At 38.2% G+C, this 18,669-nt stretch overlaps 1 protein-coding gene across 2 annotated transcripts in view; it reads right to left on the reverse strand.

Moving 5' to 3' along the window:
- Nucleotides 1-18,669, reverse strand: part of triob (trio Rho guanine nucleotide exchange factor b) — a 237,165-nt gene that overhangs the window by 122,677 nt on the left and 95,819 nt on the right. For both annotated transcript variants that reach the window (XM_061951061.1, XM_061951063.1), the window contains exons 6-8: nucleotides 17,488-17,592; nucleotides 16,912-17,382; nucleotides 9,098-9,220 (exon numbers count right to left, since the gene is read on the reverse strand). In XM_061951061.1, the coding sequence (XP_061807045.1) occupies nucleotides 9,098-9,220; nucleotides 16,912-17,382; nucleotides 17,488-17,592 (699 nt within the window). The remainder of the gene's footprint in view (nucleotides 1-9,097; nucleotides 9,221-16,911; nucleotides 17,383-17,487; nucleotides 17,593-18,669) is intronic.

The raw sequence follows: 18,669 nt of genomic DNA on the forward strand, positions 1-18,669 counted from the left end.
TTAATCATTATGCGATGCAGTCTGCTGAAAAGGATGGAAAGCGGTACTCTAAATTATGTAGCATCTGGCACTGTAGTAAAAGTTGGAATTGCCACAAAACCCATTTTAAGATATTTAACACTCTACTGCCATCTGGCAGCTAAAGCAGAGAGTCCCCCCCCAATTCGTCCGTTTCATGTGTCGAATAAACCATAACAAACTTGGCCATATAAATCACCTTCTTACTTAAATTGAACATTTTCTTACATATGGTACTCATAGTATGTTCACTACGCTCATGAAATGTGTTACAAAAATCACAATATTTCCATTGTCCAGGAACATTTCCAGTGAATCATAAATAATAAGTAATCTCTTATATTTACTCTGTGTGTAAATGGTACTTACACAGGTCATTGGTTTGTCACCATCAGTCAAAAATCTTTGTTGATTTAGAAAATGCATTTAACCAACCATAGCACTCTATAAAACTTATAATTCAGTACATATTTTGGAGGAATCAACACTTTCTACATAAAGGAGTTGATTCTTCCTGGGGTGTCGTAAAATATAACTGAAGCTAAATGTTTGATTCTGTTATAAGAATATATTAAATGTGCAAACGGCTAAAGTTGTTGGCTGCAGGGAGATAACAAGAATATGTTTCTTATGAATATGGTGATAATGACTCAGAGCACTCTTTCTAATCTTTTATTCCTTAAGACATAAACACAGATACGTAATAGAAAGAACCAGCATAGGTACTTTACAAAGTGAAGATAGACATATTATAGGAGTGTATGCATTGCAGATACAGTTGTCCCTGTTTTTTGCGGCTAATTGGTTTCAGGTCTGACCGTGGTAAACAAATTACAGCAAAGTAAGATTATTAATAATAAATAATGGTAAATGGGTTATACGTGTATAGTGCTTTTCTACCTTGAAGGTACTCAAAGCGCTTTGACAATATCTCCACATTCACCCATTCACACATTGATTGCGGGAGCTCCCATGCAAGGCCCTAACCACGACCCATCAGGAGCAAGGGTGAAGTGTCTTGCTCAAGGACACAACGGACGTGACTAGGATGGTGGAAACTGGGGATTGAACCAGGAACCCTCAAGTTGCTGGTACGGCCACTACACCAACCGAGCCACAGTTTATCTCTACTTACCCGGACAGCTACTGATTAATTAATTGACTAATTAGCGTGCCGGCACTGGTATGCCTCGCGTCTTGTCTTTTGAAATCGTTCACTTCAACGTCTCACTAATGTAGAGATGTGTTGTTGATGAGGCAGACTACCAAACGATGGTCATCTTGATTGTCGCGGTAAGTATACAGTAGTGCCATGTTTAGCCGCCATGTTAGCCTTGCCTTAATACAGAACCAGAAGTCCCACTTGGTGAATTAGCCATCGCCACAACATAATTTATACACTTAATTCATGATAAAATACGGAGAATATGTTTTTAAATAACTGTCTCTTTAAATCTGTGATGTAGTGGAGCCGTAATATTTGAAGCATGATGTTGTGAGGAACAACTGCATTAAGGAAAGTTAACTTTTTTATAGGTACCACATTTTTCGGACTATAAAGCGCCCTTACAATTCTTTCATTTTCTCAAAAATCGACAGTGCGCCTTATAATCCGGTGTGCCTAGGGTACGTATTATTTCCGGTTGTGCTTGACTACGGTACCTCAAAGCAATTCTATTTGGTACATGGTGTAATGATTAGTGTGACCAGTAGATGGCAGTCACACATAAGAGGGGGGGGGGGGGGTTACCCACATATGCGGTCCTCTCCAAGGTTTCTCATAGTCATTCACATCGACGTCCCACTGGGGTGAGTTTTTCCTTGCCCTTATGTGGGCTCTGTACCGAGGATGTCGTTGTGGCTTGTGCAGCCCTTTGAGACACTTGTGATTTAGGGCTATATAAATAAACATTGATTGATTGATTGATTGAAGATATATGTGGAGACTGCAGATTGACGCCTGTTCAATAAATGACAGGAGTAAACAAGACCAACATATTGATGTTCCATTGAGAATATAGAACATTACACACAGTGCTCAAAAATCTGTCAAAATGTTTTAGTACGACTTTGTTACGGCTATCGTAGTCAAACGGGTATTATTACGGTGTGTGTATAAAGACCCCAAAATGGCACCTATTAGGAGACATATTATTTGCCGTTTTGTTTCGCAATATTATGCAAAATAACTTTTCTCACCTTCTGGTACATGCTGATGTGTATTTGGGATCTGCATAATTCCCGAAAATGTGCGCGCAGCGGCCATTGTAGTCCGCGCCGTAGTCAATAACCTTCTTCCTTTTCTCTATCTTTTTGTTGTGGGCAATTCATCCTTCGCTGTAGCTGTTTCTAACACAAAGTAGCGTACAGCTCTAACATACCGTACTGTATCTATCAGTAGACTCGCTATGCACATCATGAAGAGACGGTAAGAAAGTGACTTGAAAATGGTCTGTAATACATAATCTATACAACATTTTGACCAAAGAACCACAATTACATGTTATGTAGACAACAATGACATGTTTTAAATGTAGAAAAAAAAATCATATTATGACCCCTTTATTGCGCCTTATAATCCGGTTCACTTTTCATATTAATATAGACCTGAATTGACCCGCTCGTCGGCAGTGTGCCGTATAATCCGGTGCGAAAAATACGGTATTATCTTTTGTCTACCGATAAATTGCTTTGTTTAATAGGTAAGCCAATGAATGTCTCTCATAAATATTTTAAAAAGCTTGAGTTTGAATTTGAGTTTGAGTTTATTTCGAACATGCAAGCATACAACATGATACATCACAATTTCCAGTTTCTTTTTTCAACATGTTCGAAAAGGAGTAGGAAGAAGCAGAGTTTATTTAATCCTACCCTTTTTTTTTCTTTTACATAACAGTTGCTAAAACTTTTGTTCACTTACTGTTCTCAATTTATTCACAATATACTCCATAAGTAATCACAATAAAAATAAATAAATAAATAATAATTGGTGAAGTAAGTCATATTTCATATGATGAGAAAAGTAAGATTATTTTGAGAATGAAAGAATGGATGGATGAAATAAATTCAGAATGTTTATCATGGTTCTTCTTTGTACTTTGTAAACACTAAGTGTGAAGAGTTTCTTGAAGTGGATCATATTAGTACATTGTTTGATTGCTTTGCTTAATCCATTCCATAATTTAATTCCACATATTGATATACTAAAGGTCTTAAGTGTTGTACGTGCATACAAATGTTTTAAATAAAATTTTTCTCTAAGATTATATTCCTCCTCTTTTTTTGAGAAGAATTCTTGTATATTCTTGGGTAGCAGGTTATAGATTGCTTTGTGTATAATTTTAGCTGTTTGCAAATTCACTATGTTGTGGAATTTCAGTATCTTTGATTCAATAAATAAAGGATTTGTATGTTCTCTATATCCAACATTATGTATTATTCTAACTGATCTTTTTTGTAACACAGTTAGTGAATGAAGTGTACTTTTGTAATTATTTCCCCATATTTCTACACAGTAACTCTGATATGGTAACACTGGCGAGCAGTAGAAAATATGAAGTGATTTTTGGTCTAGAACATGTTTTGTTTTATTCATTATTGACGTGTTTCTTGCTACTTTATGTTGTATATATTTTTTACATGAGATTTCCAGTTCAATTTATCATCAATCATTATACCTAGAAATTTGGTTTCATTTACTCTTTCAATTTCTATTCCGTCTATTTGTATTTGTGTTTGACTTTCTCTTCTACTGTTACCAAATAGCATTATTTTAGTTTTACTGAGATTCAACGATAGTCTGTTTTTTTCAAACCATCTTTTTAATTTGTTAATTTCTTCTGTTATTATTTGTATTATCTTCTGTGTGTTCTCTCCTGAACAAAACACTGTTGTATCATCCGCAAATAATACTAACTTTAAATCTTTTGTAACTTTACAAATGTCATTTATATAGAGACTGAATAATTTAGGTCCTAATATTGATCCCTGAGGTACACCACAGGAGATATTTAGCGTTGTAGATGTGTGCTTTGCCAGGTTCAACAAAATCGAGCTCTTTATAACATAGTCAGATGCATTAATTAATCATGATTGTTGTACGCCAAACTGAAAGAAATACTAACCATTACAACCAGTCATGTTGTTGTTGTTTTGCCCAAGTTTAAATATGAACAAACGTAATCACACTTGCTCACTCATTGTTCTTTCAGCCAGTGTTTCCATTCAATCATGTAGGCAACAGGAAAGGGAAACGTGGCTTCCTGTAAAAGAATGGGTGGAGAGTAGTCGTGTTCATTTTGTACAAGCCTGTGTATGTTTGGTTCATGTATGAGCAAGCTCATACTGAGACTCACACTTTCTTTTTAACTACTGTTGCCGTAGGAGTCAATGGTTCACTTTGACTCATAGTGTTGACATAATTTGGGGCCCTCTGGCTGACATTGCTTACTGAGTTTCGTACTTTAGTTAGCGAGAGGATCTCTATCGGCACTTCGCAAGTCCTGTCCCTCCTCCCACACAAACAGGCCACATCACCGGCAGCACAAACTAGATCCCGAATAGGCACACGGCTCTCGTGTGAGCTGGAGCAATACAATGTCCGTGTATTTTACATATTAAAAAGTTAAAGTACCAATGATTGTCACTCACACACTAGGTGTGGTGGGAATATACCCTGGGAGGTGAGGGGAGCAATGAGCAGCAGCGGTGGCTGCGCCCGGGAATATTTTTTGTTGATTTAACCCCCAATTCCAACCGTTGATGCTGAGTGCCAAGCAGGGAGGTAATGGGTCCCATTTTTTTAAATAGTTTTTGGTAAGACTCGGCCGGGGTTTGAACTCACGACCTACCGATCTCAGGGCGGACACTCTATCCACTAAAACAAATCATCAAAGCTACAAAATACAAACCAACGTTTTTTTTAAATCAAATTAATCAATTTAATTGATGAATTCTTGCAGCCCTAGCCATCAGCAGCTGTCCGTTTAAAATGGAGATTAACTATTGTGATGCACTTCATTTTTGACATCAACAAAACAGCTCTGGCATGAGCCATGTGGAATGACAACGCAGTGTGCGCAATTCTAAAAAGAATGCTAACTTCAAATCAAATCCATTCAAACTTTAATTATATAGCACTTTTCATACACAGGCAAGTGGCAAAGTGCTGTACAAAAATAAAAAAAAGAAATAAGAGAAAAAAAACACAAATGCACAAACTCACACACACACACACACACATATATACACACACACACACATACGCACGCACACAGATCACTATTGACAAAGGCAAAACAAAACATGGAATGGCACTGAGGATTTGAGGAAAGTTGAGCAGATATCGTTAAAAACAGTACCAGAGAGGCCTACCAGGTGTTGAAGTTTTTTTAACAAAATGTGATGGTTTACTATATCAAAAGCAGTGCTTAGATCCAGACTATAATTGATAGCTGTGGTCTCACACAAATAATAAATGAACCCATGCATCGCAACGGTAATACGATAGCCCTAGTCCTTGTCCGGGGTGTCACCACCTGCAATGTTATGATACTCCCGTACACTAAAGTAATGTCTGAATATTACCTTACAAAATTTGAAGTTTTGACTCATTGTCAACAAGCTACTAATAACCAATGCTTTAGCAGCCATAACATTAATGCTGTCACAACTACGACTCTTGCTGGCCTACTGCCTTTGGTAATGGCCACCATTCCCAAATTATGTGGGCTCTATCGATAACCTCACTAACAACTTTAACGATGAAGTATGAAAAAAGGCAAGATTGTTTTATAAATATCTCCGCAATGTCTCCACAGTTTAATTTCTAATTTTCGGGACTTATGCAGATCCCAAATACACAACAGGAGGTACAAATAGGTAAGAAAAGTTGGTTTAGCATAATAGGACCCGCTTTAAAGCAAAGTGAAATGGACAAAAGACAATGAGTATACCCTGTGTTTTTATCTTTGCAAATACACACACATAGGGCGTGATTTACCAAGATCCAAATACCACGCGGTAAACAGCGTGCGCAATCTATAAAATAGTGTGCGTGTTGTGTGTCATTTACTAACACTGTGTTTGAAATTGTAAAGTGGTGGAGACCGCCTTATTTAAATGTGGATTTTGCGTGTACTGTACGGGGCATCACCACGGAGACTCTCATTTACTGCACATTCATTTTACCATGCTCAGTTTCATTTCCGTTTTGCAGCAGACATTTACCACTCGTATAGGAATTTTAGAAGCAATTGTGCAGTGCATCTTTATTGACACCACTTTTTTTTTTTTTTTTTGCCACCGAAGGTGAATGGGAGAGAGGCTCCACTTACTCTGCTCAATTCGCAAAAAATGCATAATTAAATAATTGTTTGTATATAAAATAAATATTTTAATAATAAATATTCTATGTTAAAAAAACAAACCTCAGTAAAAAAAAATACTAAATTACACCGAAATACAACAATTGAATTTGTTTCAATCAGTCCTTTAAGTTTTCCAGCAGATATTAAATAATAAAATGATATAGACGATATGTCTAATATTTTTTTTATTTCTGACCATCCAAATATGCTGACACAGATATAGGACGGAGGATTCTCATCTGTCCATCATCTGTCTGTGCAGCATGGGCTTTGATCCTGCAACCGTGTGTGGAACTGACAGTTTGCACGTCCTTCTGAGAGGTACTAAATAAAGAACGGTGATTAGTGTTGATAAACCACATTGTGTGTGTTAAATAATTATATTTGCATCTTCTCCTCCCATTTCTGTGGGCGTTTTGATGATCAGAAAAATGGATTGTACGTCTTATTCTGCTCACCTAACAGACAAAATCCACTTTGCACACGTTTAGTAGATCAGTTTTAGTACACACAAACCTTTAGTAAATGAGGCAATCTTATTTGGTTTCGATGGTGAGAAGAGGTGCGAGGAACAAAACAAAGCAAGAGTAGACAAATGTGTGTGTGTGTCCAAAACATACGCTTAGGTAACTTTTGGTTTCATTCGCCAACGCCCAAACAACTCAGCCATGGACGGGATGCAAAGGAGGACAAAAGCACATGAGCAAAAGGAACAATCGAGAGAGAATATAGGGCATGGACTTCTCCCAAGCTCTGGTACTGCTACTGTTCGTACCTACTCCATTTGTAAAATAAACTGGTAATCTTCAAATGTAGTTTTCTTGCCTTATTCAGAAAATTAATTAGAGTAAAACAACCTAAGAGGATTTCACCCTTTAAAAGGGGAGATTGGAACACTGCCGTGTTGTAGTGGCCGGGTGACGGCCATCGCAATGACGCTTGGAGGATCTGTCGGGCTACTGGTGAGTACTGTGATCCACGGGTTGTTAACCTTTTTGACCTTGCAGCCTAACTTTTCCACTACAGAGGGGCCAGGGACCCACTCAGATATTAACAATGAATCTTACTCTTCATTTTAATCGTATTCAATAATTATATCTAACCCACTTATAATTTAACAGGATAAACCTTGTCATATGGTAAATGGGTTATACTTGTATAGCGCTTTTCTACCTTCGAGGTACTCAAAGCGCTTTGACACTATTTCCACATTCACCCATTCACACACACATTCACACACTGATGGCGGGAACTGCAATGCAAGGCCCTAACCATGACCCATCAGGAGCAAGGTTGAAGTGTCTTGCTCAAGGACACAACGGACGTGACGAGGTTGGTCAAACCAGGAACCTTCACTCTCCCAACCGCGCCACGCCGAAGCATTGTGTTAATCACAAAGATTATTTTAAAGCTGATCAGAAAAATAAATATTACATGTAATAAATATCAAATATACTGCAAAAGAAGTGATTCATAAAAAACTAATTAAAAATAAATGTACATACAATCATGCAGTGCTAAAAAAAATACATTCTGACTAAATTACAGATAAATAATAATAAGATATATGTTTCTTAAATAACCTGTGAATAACATGTATGTGCAAATGAAAATAAAACATTACCACTTTAGACATAACTTTTGCACTGAAGAAACTTCTCTATGACTTTAGCTCTAGACTTCTTCTGTTTGTTTAAGGTGGTTATTACTGCCAAAAGTGGTGGAAAAGTGTATTACAACTAAGTACCGCTGCGGCCTATGCGGACCACATCTGAGAAACAGATGTTTTTTTGTCGGCCCTATTGTTAAAAAACTGCTGTAATCGACGGTAGAACAAACTCAAGGCTATTGTATTGGGTGAAACGAGTGTAACGGTGACATATGGATGTTTTTACAGGGCTTTAATAAACTATTTAGAAGGTTGTGTGTCATGTTTTTTATGCTCTACAAAACTATTTGCTGTATTAATAATAATCCTACTTCCCAGAGTTTTGTTTATGTCCAGTACCAATTAACCACAATAAACGATGGACGACTGTATTAGTATTTGTATTTAACGTCTGAAAAAATATATGAGAGTTTTTATTTACAAAATGATAAAATTATATAACACTAAGCTTAGTTTGAAATGATTGACTTATTGATTTATTAATTGAGCGCAGACCTACTTTTTGTTATGAATTTATCATTGATTTTACAAACTGTGTTTGCTATGAGGGATTGTATTATGCTCTAAAATTTTAGATGTGAGCAAGTAGAGCAAAACGCTGTTAGACCTCAGGGTCAATAGAGTATAATGTCCTCAACTACACTTATTAGTTGGGAGAGGAGCTTTGGCGGCTACAGAAAGGAGGGCAGCAGAGGGCAACACACAGCTCGGGAGGGGCAGGCAGGCAATATGGGTCAATTATGGGGATGGTGCTGTAATAAGACATGACAGAGCGAGGTGGAGTGGCAAACAGCTGAATAATAGGACAGCCACGGTGGAAAGTCACATCGTAAGAGAGGGGAATGTTTAGGAGAAAGACTGGGAAAAGGAAGGTGTGTGTGAGAAGAGAAGTGTTACTGGTCACTGTGAATGACAGTAATGATGATAGCATGCGATTGCATCTCCTGCGTGAATGTGTGTGTGCGTGTGTGTGTGTGTGTGTGTGGGTGCGTGTGTGTGTGTGTGCGCATGTACATTTCTCACAACAGAGGCAGCATCTTACCATGCAGTTCATTGCAAAGTGGTTGTGCTGGGTCTGCAGCTCCACAGTATGCTGGTGGTTCCCTCCGATCTCTGTGTAACTGGTAAGGAAAAGCCCCTTGTTGTGCATGATCCAGTCGAACATCTACACAAAGAAAAGAGAATTGTTAAACACAACGCACCAAAATAAATATATCTTCTATCCGGTGCTAAGTGGTGACAAACGTTTAATGTTTTATGTTTAATGGAAGAGTTTAGTTCAGTGTAAACAATGACATCAAGAAAACAAACTACACGAGCAGGTACACCTGCTACATCCTTCCATCCATCCATCCATTCATTTTCTACCGCTTATTCCCTTCGGGGTCGCGGGGGGCGCTGGAGCCTATCTCAGCTACAATCGGGCGGAAGGCGGGGTACACCCTGGACAAGTCGCCACCTCATCGCAGGGCCAACACATATAGACAGACAACATTCCCACTCACATTCACACACTAGGGCCAATTTAGTGTTGCCAATCAACCTATCCCCAGGTGCATGTCTTTGGAGGTGGGAGGAAGACGGAGTACCCGGAGGGAACCCACGCAGTCACGGGGAGGACATGCGAACTCCACACAGAAAGATCCCGAGCCCGGGATTGAACCCAGGACTACTCAGGACCTTCGTATTGTGAGGCAGACGCACTAACCCCTCTCCCACCGTGCTGCCTACACCTGCACAATACAATTAAAACAAAGGCCAGGGAAGATACATTTTCATACCAGGTGTTGTACCTTGTTCCTCTCCTCCAGGGAACCCAAGTTATATTCATAGCATTTTGTTTTACAGTAAGTACTGTTTTAGATAAAGCTCAACTAAATGACATAGTAAAAAAAACAAAAAACATACACTTCAAAAGTATGACATTATGATAAACTACCATTTGTGTTGTGGTAGCAGACAACATATGTTGAAGGGAAACTAAAATTAATGTGCCCAAACATTTTATTTTTTATACATTCTCTTTAGCAAGCAAACTATTTTTTCACATGGGTATAAGTTAACTAGTTCTAAGATTTCAAGCTCTGTAAAAAGCACACAACTAAAATCTAATGACAGTAAGCCCTCGTATATCACTGTTAATTGGTTCCAGGCTGGAGTGTAGTAAAACATGTTTTCGTGAAATAAGAATTATTCATCAAAAATCAAAGGTTATAGCTACAGCACAAAAAAACACTTTTAAATATATATTTGTTTATCCTTATTAAAGCCCTCTAGACATGAACACTAATTAATCACCTGTACACTACTTTAATTCAATATATTAATGCTGTCTGAGGCTGGGCCAATCAGTGGCCACATTACTAAACCGCACGTTCTAATTTGTTCAATTCAAGAGGCCAATTACTGTAGTATTTACGTTTTTATGCTTGACAATACTTAATTTATGCCAAAAGTACTAAGATTATGCTTAAAAAAAAACAGTTGCTAACTTTGAAGCGTAATGTGGCAACTGTAGTTGTTACGAAACTTAGAAGACATTAGTTGTGCATTTCAGTTTGTTACTCATTCTTAAAGGTTTGAAATGCATCTATTGGCCTAAATTACAAAAATATGATTGATACACCAAATGACTAGAATGTTTTCGTACTTGCACAAACAGTAGACTTGAAATAGAAGGAAGCCGCAAACGTTGAAGGACAATGTAGCAAGGGACAACTGTACAGTACAAATCAGTATGTACACTTAAATGAAAGTATCCATTCAAACAATGAAGAACTGAATGTAAATAATGTATATCCAAAAATAACTGTAGTGAAGGTATTAATTAAAAAATAAGTTTATTATTGTTTATTATTATTAGTTCGAAACTATGTGTAACAACATTGGATTATACTGAGAGAAGTTTTGAATACGAGAAGGTCTATCAAGGCTGAAACTCTTCGGCGGTCGATGTTTTGTGTCTATGTATTTCGTACGTCAAGAACGGATGTGGTAACTGGCAGTGAAGCAGAAAGGGCTGTAAGAAAGGAGGTGGTCACGCTGCAGCTCCGTCCTACATATGCTTGTCAAGTTGTCATCATATACGGACTGTCAAAAATAAAATTGTTAGACGTATCGTCTATTCAGCAATATAATTTTAGATTTTTTTTAGCTGATGGATGACTAAAAATCTGCTGTATGAAAAAAACCATCCTGCAATATGCATTTTCTTGCTTATGGAACATTTCAGCAGCATACTTGCAGTTATTACGAGCTTCTTCCATAAGCGCATACACAAAAAAAGTGGGTTTGATTGTAGATTGCACTGCAGGGCTGCTGTTAAAATGCCTGGATAAAAAAAAAAACATGATAACATATAAATGAGTGTCTCCATGGTGAAAGCCGCGTAGTACACGCAACAACATAATTTAAATACTGCCGTGTACACCAGTTAAAAATTGTACACACTGCCTTAGTAGATCACGCGCAAGATGCCCACGAATATATACTGTAGTTTGCACACGCTTTTTAACGCTTGGTATTTGCATCATACAGTAGGCTACGTTCACACTGCAGGGTAGAATGTCCAATTCATATTTTTTTGTCAAATCCGATCTTTTTAGTGGCCGTACACATTACAAAAAAATTGACGTCATGACGTTGCACGCACTGCAGTGTTCACGGATGTTAACATGGCTTCAACTGTAGTTGGTCTCAGTACTGGTGCATTTGTGGCAATTTCAAGGATTTTGTGCAATCAAGGTCAACATTTTCTGAACCGAATTACTGTACGTAGAAAATTAAGAAAGAAGAGAACAAGTATTTTGGCTTTGGCAGTTTTGTGGGATATTTTGCTTCGATGTCTATGGGCGAGCAGTCAACGACATGAGTGGTGGAACTTTCACGTGAGTTGCGAAAACATATTATTTTCACATGTCAAGTATTTATTTTGTAACCTTCTATTTTGGTGAGTAATTATGACACTTATCGCTTGTTGATGATGTTCTGGTCGGATGAATGCGACCTGAGTGCGGGAGCGTTCACATTGAGGACGCATCGCATATACTGGAAAACAGATTTATATCCACATACAAAATTCGGAATTGCACTGTTCACACTGACATGAAAACATTCGATACAGGTTGCACATGGGCAAACAAATTGGAATTGACCTGCAGTGTGAACAAGGCCTTAGAAGATCAGACCTATTATCTTTGGTCTATGTAAGACAGGCCTCAGCCAGGTCGTTGTCATCTCAGCAGGCTTCAACAGTTCGTGCTCATTGACTTAGATTGGTCAGATCTAGTCCAGTCCATACAATAATTTAAACCAACACAACATCCTAGTACACCCTGAGACAAAGACTGGTGCATCCTAAAGACCGGACACCCCACACCCACAAAAACAATCTGGTGTATGCTATCCAGTGTAATGATGAATGCAATAATTCATATATTGGGGAAACAAAACAACCACTAAGCCGACACATGGCACAGCATAGACGGCCAAACTCTTCAGGCTAAGACTCAGCTGTCTACCTGCACCTCAGGAAGAAACAGCACTCCTTTGAGAACAAAAATGTACAGATTCTGGACAGGGAGGACGGATGGTACGAAAGAGGAGTGAGGGAAGCCATCCATGTCAAGGTTGAAAAACCATCCCTGAGGTGGTCTGCGACACCACCTGTCTCCCACATACAACACCGTCCTTTCAACTAGGGATGTCCGATAATGTCTTTTTGCCGATATCCCGATATTGTCCAACTCTTTAATTACCGATACCGATATCAACCAATACCGATATCAACCGATATATACGGTCGTGGAATTAACACATTATTATGCCTAATTTGGACAACCAGGTATGGTGAAGATAAGGTACTTTTAAAACAAATTAATAAAATAAAATAAAACAAATAAATTAAAAACATTTTCTTGAATAAAAAAGAAAGTAAAACAATATAAAAACAGTTACATAGAAACTAGTAATTAATGAAAATGAGTAAAATTAACTGTTAAAGGTTAGTACTATTAGTGGACCAGCAGCACGCACAATCATGTGTGCTTACGGACTGTATCCCTTGCAGACTGTATTGATACATATTGACATATAATGTAGGAACCAGAATATTAATAACAGAAAGAAACAACCCTTTTGTGTGAATGAGTGTAAATGGGGGAGGGAGGTTTTTTGGGTTGGTGCACTAATTGTAAGTGTATATTGTGTTTTTTATGTTGATTTAATTTAAAAAAAAAAAAAAAAAAAAAAAACATAATAAAAAAAACCGATACCGATAATTTCCGATATTACATTTTAACGCATTTATCGGCCGATAATATTGGCAGGCTGATATTATCGGACATCTCTACTTTCAACCATTCCTAAAATAACCTGCAATTCAGCCTCCAACAAATAATAGGAGTTAGAAACATTCTGGTCACAGAAGGTGACCAAAAGGTGAACAGAATGTCATTTGTGTCATTTGTTTACAACTGAATGGAATTCTTACGTGGGGGATTCCGACTATTTTGGACAGGTACTAATCGATCCACAGCGATCGTTCTGCCACACGATACTTCAATGCTAACAAGGGGAATTTACACTTCAACGACTTTGACAGTGAGGATTGCTTGTTTGCATTAAAACACTTGCTTTTCTCACTACGATAGGGCGAAACCCTCCTTACCAGGCACACCCTCCAGGTTTTTGGAGTATAAATATTTGGGGTTTTGGCACCAACCATTTGAACTAGATCTGACCAATCTATGTCTATGAGCATGAACTGATGAAGCCTACTTGGATGAGCGGCGAAACGTCTTCCAAGACAAACCAAGCAGTCCAGTTGCGAACGATTGAACGCCCTGAGACTTTTATTTAACTGTGCATATGACAGTTGAAAGTATCTTATCTACAGTACACACTTTGATTTTAATGTAATCAATCCATGATTATTTTTATGATTTTATTTTTATTCATGATTTTTTTCGCCTTCTTGTGATTTTTTGTTGTTGTTGTAATTGTTTGCATCTGTAAAGTACATTAAATCATCTTTCATACAAATTGTGCTCCATAAATAAACTTGCCCTTACCTATATTGGTAACCTTATTCCAAATAAGCATCTTTTTTATTGCGTCCACCAAGATCCGTTTTCCACAATTGCAGGTGTCCCTATTGTTGTGGCATTTGAGTGTATACAGTATGTATACAAATTAAGCTTTCATCTTTGGAGCAGTATCAGTGCCTCCTCCATGTTGACATGCTTGGAGTATAGTAAGGTGTGTTTAATTACAGCCCTGAGCCTTTCCACAGCAGGCCTCTGCAAATCACCTCCAGCTCTGCACAGCTTTTATAGCTACATTCATTAGCTGCGCACATGCCACTCACACTCTAGTGCAACACTGATGACAAACATGCATTCACTCATATGCACATTTTCCATTCTCAATGCACACTCGTGGTAGTATCTGATCAAAGAAAGTTAAATAAAAACAGTATTGCATTTCAGCTTATGTCTGCACTGTCAATGCATATTATCTGTTATGTTTTTTCTACTTTATACAATTGCTGCTTTGAAATATAGCCAGCATGTTTGCAAAACCCCTGCAGTAACATTACATTACTTTAATGCATTCGGCAGGTCAAAGTTAACTTAACTGTTCTGATACACATAGGGTGTGATTTACTAAGATCCAAACACCACGTGCTAAACAGCGTGTGCAATCTATAAAATAGCGTGTACTTTTAGTGGGCGTGTTGCGCGTGATCTACTAACACTGATTGTGCAATTGTATAGTGGTGCACACCTCCTTTATAAAATATTAAATAAACGTAAATGTAAGTGCACTTACAGCGAAGCCAATGGGAGCTCCACTATTCCACCCATAAAATCCGATAAATAGCCATTCAAAAAGCGGCAACAATACTCCAATTATATTTTGTGATTTGAATATTAACCAAGTATTAGTGACATTTTTTTTTTTTTTTTGTCCTGTCCAGCTTCTCAGGCAAATCATATAGTTGATGTAGATGCCCATATCGGCTGTTCAGATTTACTTTACAAAAGAGAAGTGTAGGATACTTCTCTTGTTGCCTTATTTGTATTTGACTTTATTAAACGTATTTATATTATCATTTGGTGCAGCCGGGCCGGAGCAGGAGGGGATAGAAAGAGAGAAAAAAGAAGACAGAGGGGGTAATTGTGGGGACAAGAGGGGGATTAGACATTGTTATTATAATCGCTACACTGTATATCGACGACGTGATAATTTCCGTGTTTGTATGTTTGTATCATCGACTGATCAGCTGCTTCCTTGCTCGCTGTAAATTTATTGTCCATCATAAATCATGCCTCTCATCTGAAGAGTAGATGGCCGAGGCTATAATCTGACAAGTTGGGACACTTTGACAGCCATGTAGGACCTGGAATTGGCGAGGACGACACGAAAGGACACTTGGTGCCCCCGCCCCACACCCCTTTTCTTTGCGAGGATTATGAGTAATTTTTCATCTAAATGGGAATATATGAACATCCCAGCAGTCGGCATCCTAATTTTTGTAAATTACACTAATATTAAATGTTACTATAAATGTGCCTGTTACTACATTTCACATATACTTACATCATGTATATAAAACCTTAATGGAAGTGTTTAGATTTTTTTTAGGGGCTGTATAGGCAGAATTGATCGGCTCCCATAGGTTCCACTGTAAGCGGGCTTTTGATTACATGTATTTAATGTTTAGAAGGCTTTTTTTTTTTAATCCATTCGTAGTCATGTCTTTCATAATGATTGTGAAATGGGGATTTTGCGTGCACATACGAGGCATCACCACAGAGACACTCTCATTTACCACACATCATGTTATCATGCTCCTAGCTGTGGTGTTTTGCTATGTGTTCAAACAAGCAGAAGATATCTACCACTCTTGGGTATGGGCATTTTAGAAGCAGTCCACAGTGCATCTACAATGAAACAACTTTAAAAAAAAATGTTACCGCCAAAGATGCGTTCATTGGAGAAAGGCTGCACTTACTCCGCTCAGAACACAAAAAAAGCCATACTTATAGAAGTTTTTTTCATATGACAAATATTTTAATAATATATATTCTATGTGAAAAAAAAGTCATACAAAATGACTAAAGGACACCAAAACGCATCAATTAAATCTGTTTTAATCAGCCCCTTAATGCCTCGAGCAGATATAAAATTATAAAACGATGTTGCTGAATAGACGATATATTTTAATATTTTTAATTAATGACCATCAAAAATGTTGACACACACATTGGACAGAGAATTGTCATCTGTCCAGCGCCTGTCTGTGCAGCGTGAGCAGGTGTCTGTGAAACTGCAAGTTTGCACGTCCTTCTGACAAAATATTGCTCGCAAAATGGTGATGAGTGTTGATGAATCACATTGTGCGTGCTAAATAATTACAATTGCATCTTCTCCTCCCAGTACTGTGGGCGTTTTGATGATCAGCATATATTTTGCATATTAATGAAGACAAAGACACAAAATGGACTGCAAGCCTTATTCTGCTCACTTAACAGACATAATCTACTTTGTACACATTTAGTAGATCAGCTTTAAGTTAATTACCTCTGCATTTGACCCATCCCCTTGTTCACCCCGTGGGAGGTGAGGGGAGCAGTGAGCAGCAGCGGTGGCCGCACCCGGGAATAATTTTTGGTGATTTAACCCCCAATTCCAAACCTTGATGCTGAGTGCCAAGCAGGGAGGTAATTTGTCCCATTTTTAATATGCGCGTACTGTCAGGTTTGCACGTGGTTTAGTACATGCAGAGCTTTAGTAAATCAGGACCTTAGTATCTTTCACATAGAGTGGAACATAACAGAAGAGCATGCTGACCTTTTCTGCATCCTGTTCGAAAAGACGCAGCTGGAAACACTGGTCCAGTTTCAGCTTTCTCATGTGCCACAACTGCTGCAGGTTCTGTCGTGTCCCGTGAAGCTTATCCAGTAAACTAGTCACTTTGGCTCCCAGATTGTGAGCATCTGCATGCGTGTGGAAGCCGTGATGGTGATCATTGGATTCTCCACTGGCAGCGCCGATTCGGTTCCCGTACCCGCTTTCACTACCACTCCCACTTCCCACAGTCTGGGATTGTAGTCTTTGCAACAATCTTCGTCCCTGCGTGTCAAGCTCCTCCACTGAGGCTTTAGTTGCTCGCTTTTTCAACCCGGCATGTTCCTCCATGAGCCGCCGAGCCCCTTCCAGGTCCCGTGGGAGATCTCGCTGGGACAAAGTTTCCTGTAGCTCTTCCAGACGTGCCAAAGCTCGTGCAGCATCGCTGGCAAATGTCTCGAATGAGAGCCGCACCTACGAAAAAAAACATAGGTTTTACAAACTGGTAAGATAAGTTGAGTCTAAATAAAAACTTGGGACTGTCTGGGTGAGCAAAATGCTGGTTTTCAGGCGCCAAACCTCAATCCAATCATCATGGTTGTACTCTAAGCTGCCGTCGAAGTCAGCTGTCAGTTGGGACTGGTCCACAATTTTGGATAAACCCTCCAAGGAGACCATCACCGTCTTATGTTGGTGTCACAGACAAGGTAGAAAGAGAGGAGAGGCGCAATGATCATCATCCTCGTCATATTCCAAAAGACTAAACCGCTAGACTTGTCAAAATATTTCCCACAGTCAAACTACGGCAAAGAATGTGGAGCTTTGTTTGGATTTTCACATCTAATGTTTGTGCAGGTGTGAAAACATTCCACTCACTTTATGTAACAATCATGTTTTTGTAAATCAGACTAATAGATAAAGTGTTATTAACTAGTACTGGCAAATGCTATACTTTATAAATCAGATATATCACACTTTTGAATTTAGATTAATCATGATTAATCACAGGTATTTCTCGCTTGCATAAATTAAATTAACTTAAAAAAGAGCCAAATATTTTGAGACAAATACAATGTTATTGTCAGAATGTTATGCGGGACATATTTTTTTCAAACTTTAATGCACGTTATTTATTTGCTCAAAACTTGGTAACACAGTGTATTTCGGAGTGAAAACTTGCCAGGGAGCACAACAGTCGGCCCACCAATCTTTGCACTGACCTGATCACTGACCACATAGCAACCCGCGCCACCTTTCAGGTAACCATCCGCGGCTACGGTAAAAGAGCATGTAACGGTCAAAATAAATTGCGTGATTAATCTGCATATATGCATTAATAATGCGATAATATTTTGCGATTAATTACATGGGTTAGCTCATACATTTTGACAGCCCTAGTATAAACCCTTAATAATGAATAACAAACAACAATTTAATGTAACAACTGTCATCGCCCTTTTCAAGCATATTGTATGTATTATGTTAAGTAATTAAACATTTTAAGCATGCAAATATCAATACTACAGTAGTATTGGCCACTGGATGAGACCAAACCAACTGTTCAGTATTGTGAGTACTGATTGGCTAAGCCACAGGCAGCATTAATATATTGAATTAAAAGAGTGTAAAGGTGAATATATGGGTGTTGTTTCATGTCTAGAGGGCTCAAATTATGTGGAAAGACCATGTGAAAAAACTAACTTAGAAGGACGTAAACTGTTTTTTAATGTTCTGGCTATAAAAATATTTGATTAAGAATAA

Source organism: Nerophis lumbriciformis, linkage group LG04 (genome assembly GCF_033978685.3).
Source record: "Nerophis lumbriciformis linkage group LG04, RoL_Nlum_v2.1, whole genome shotgun sequence".
NCBI lineage: Eukaryota > Metazoa > Chordata > Actinopteri > Syngnathiformes > Syngnathidae > Nerophis > Nerophis lumbriciformis.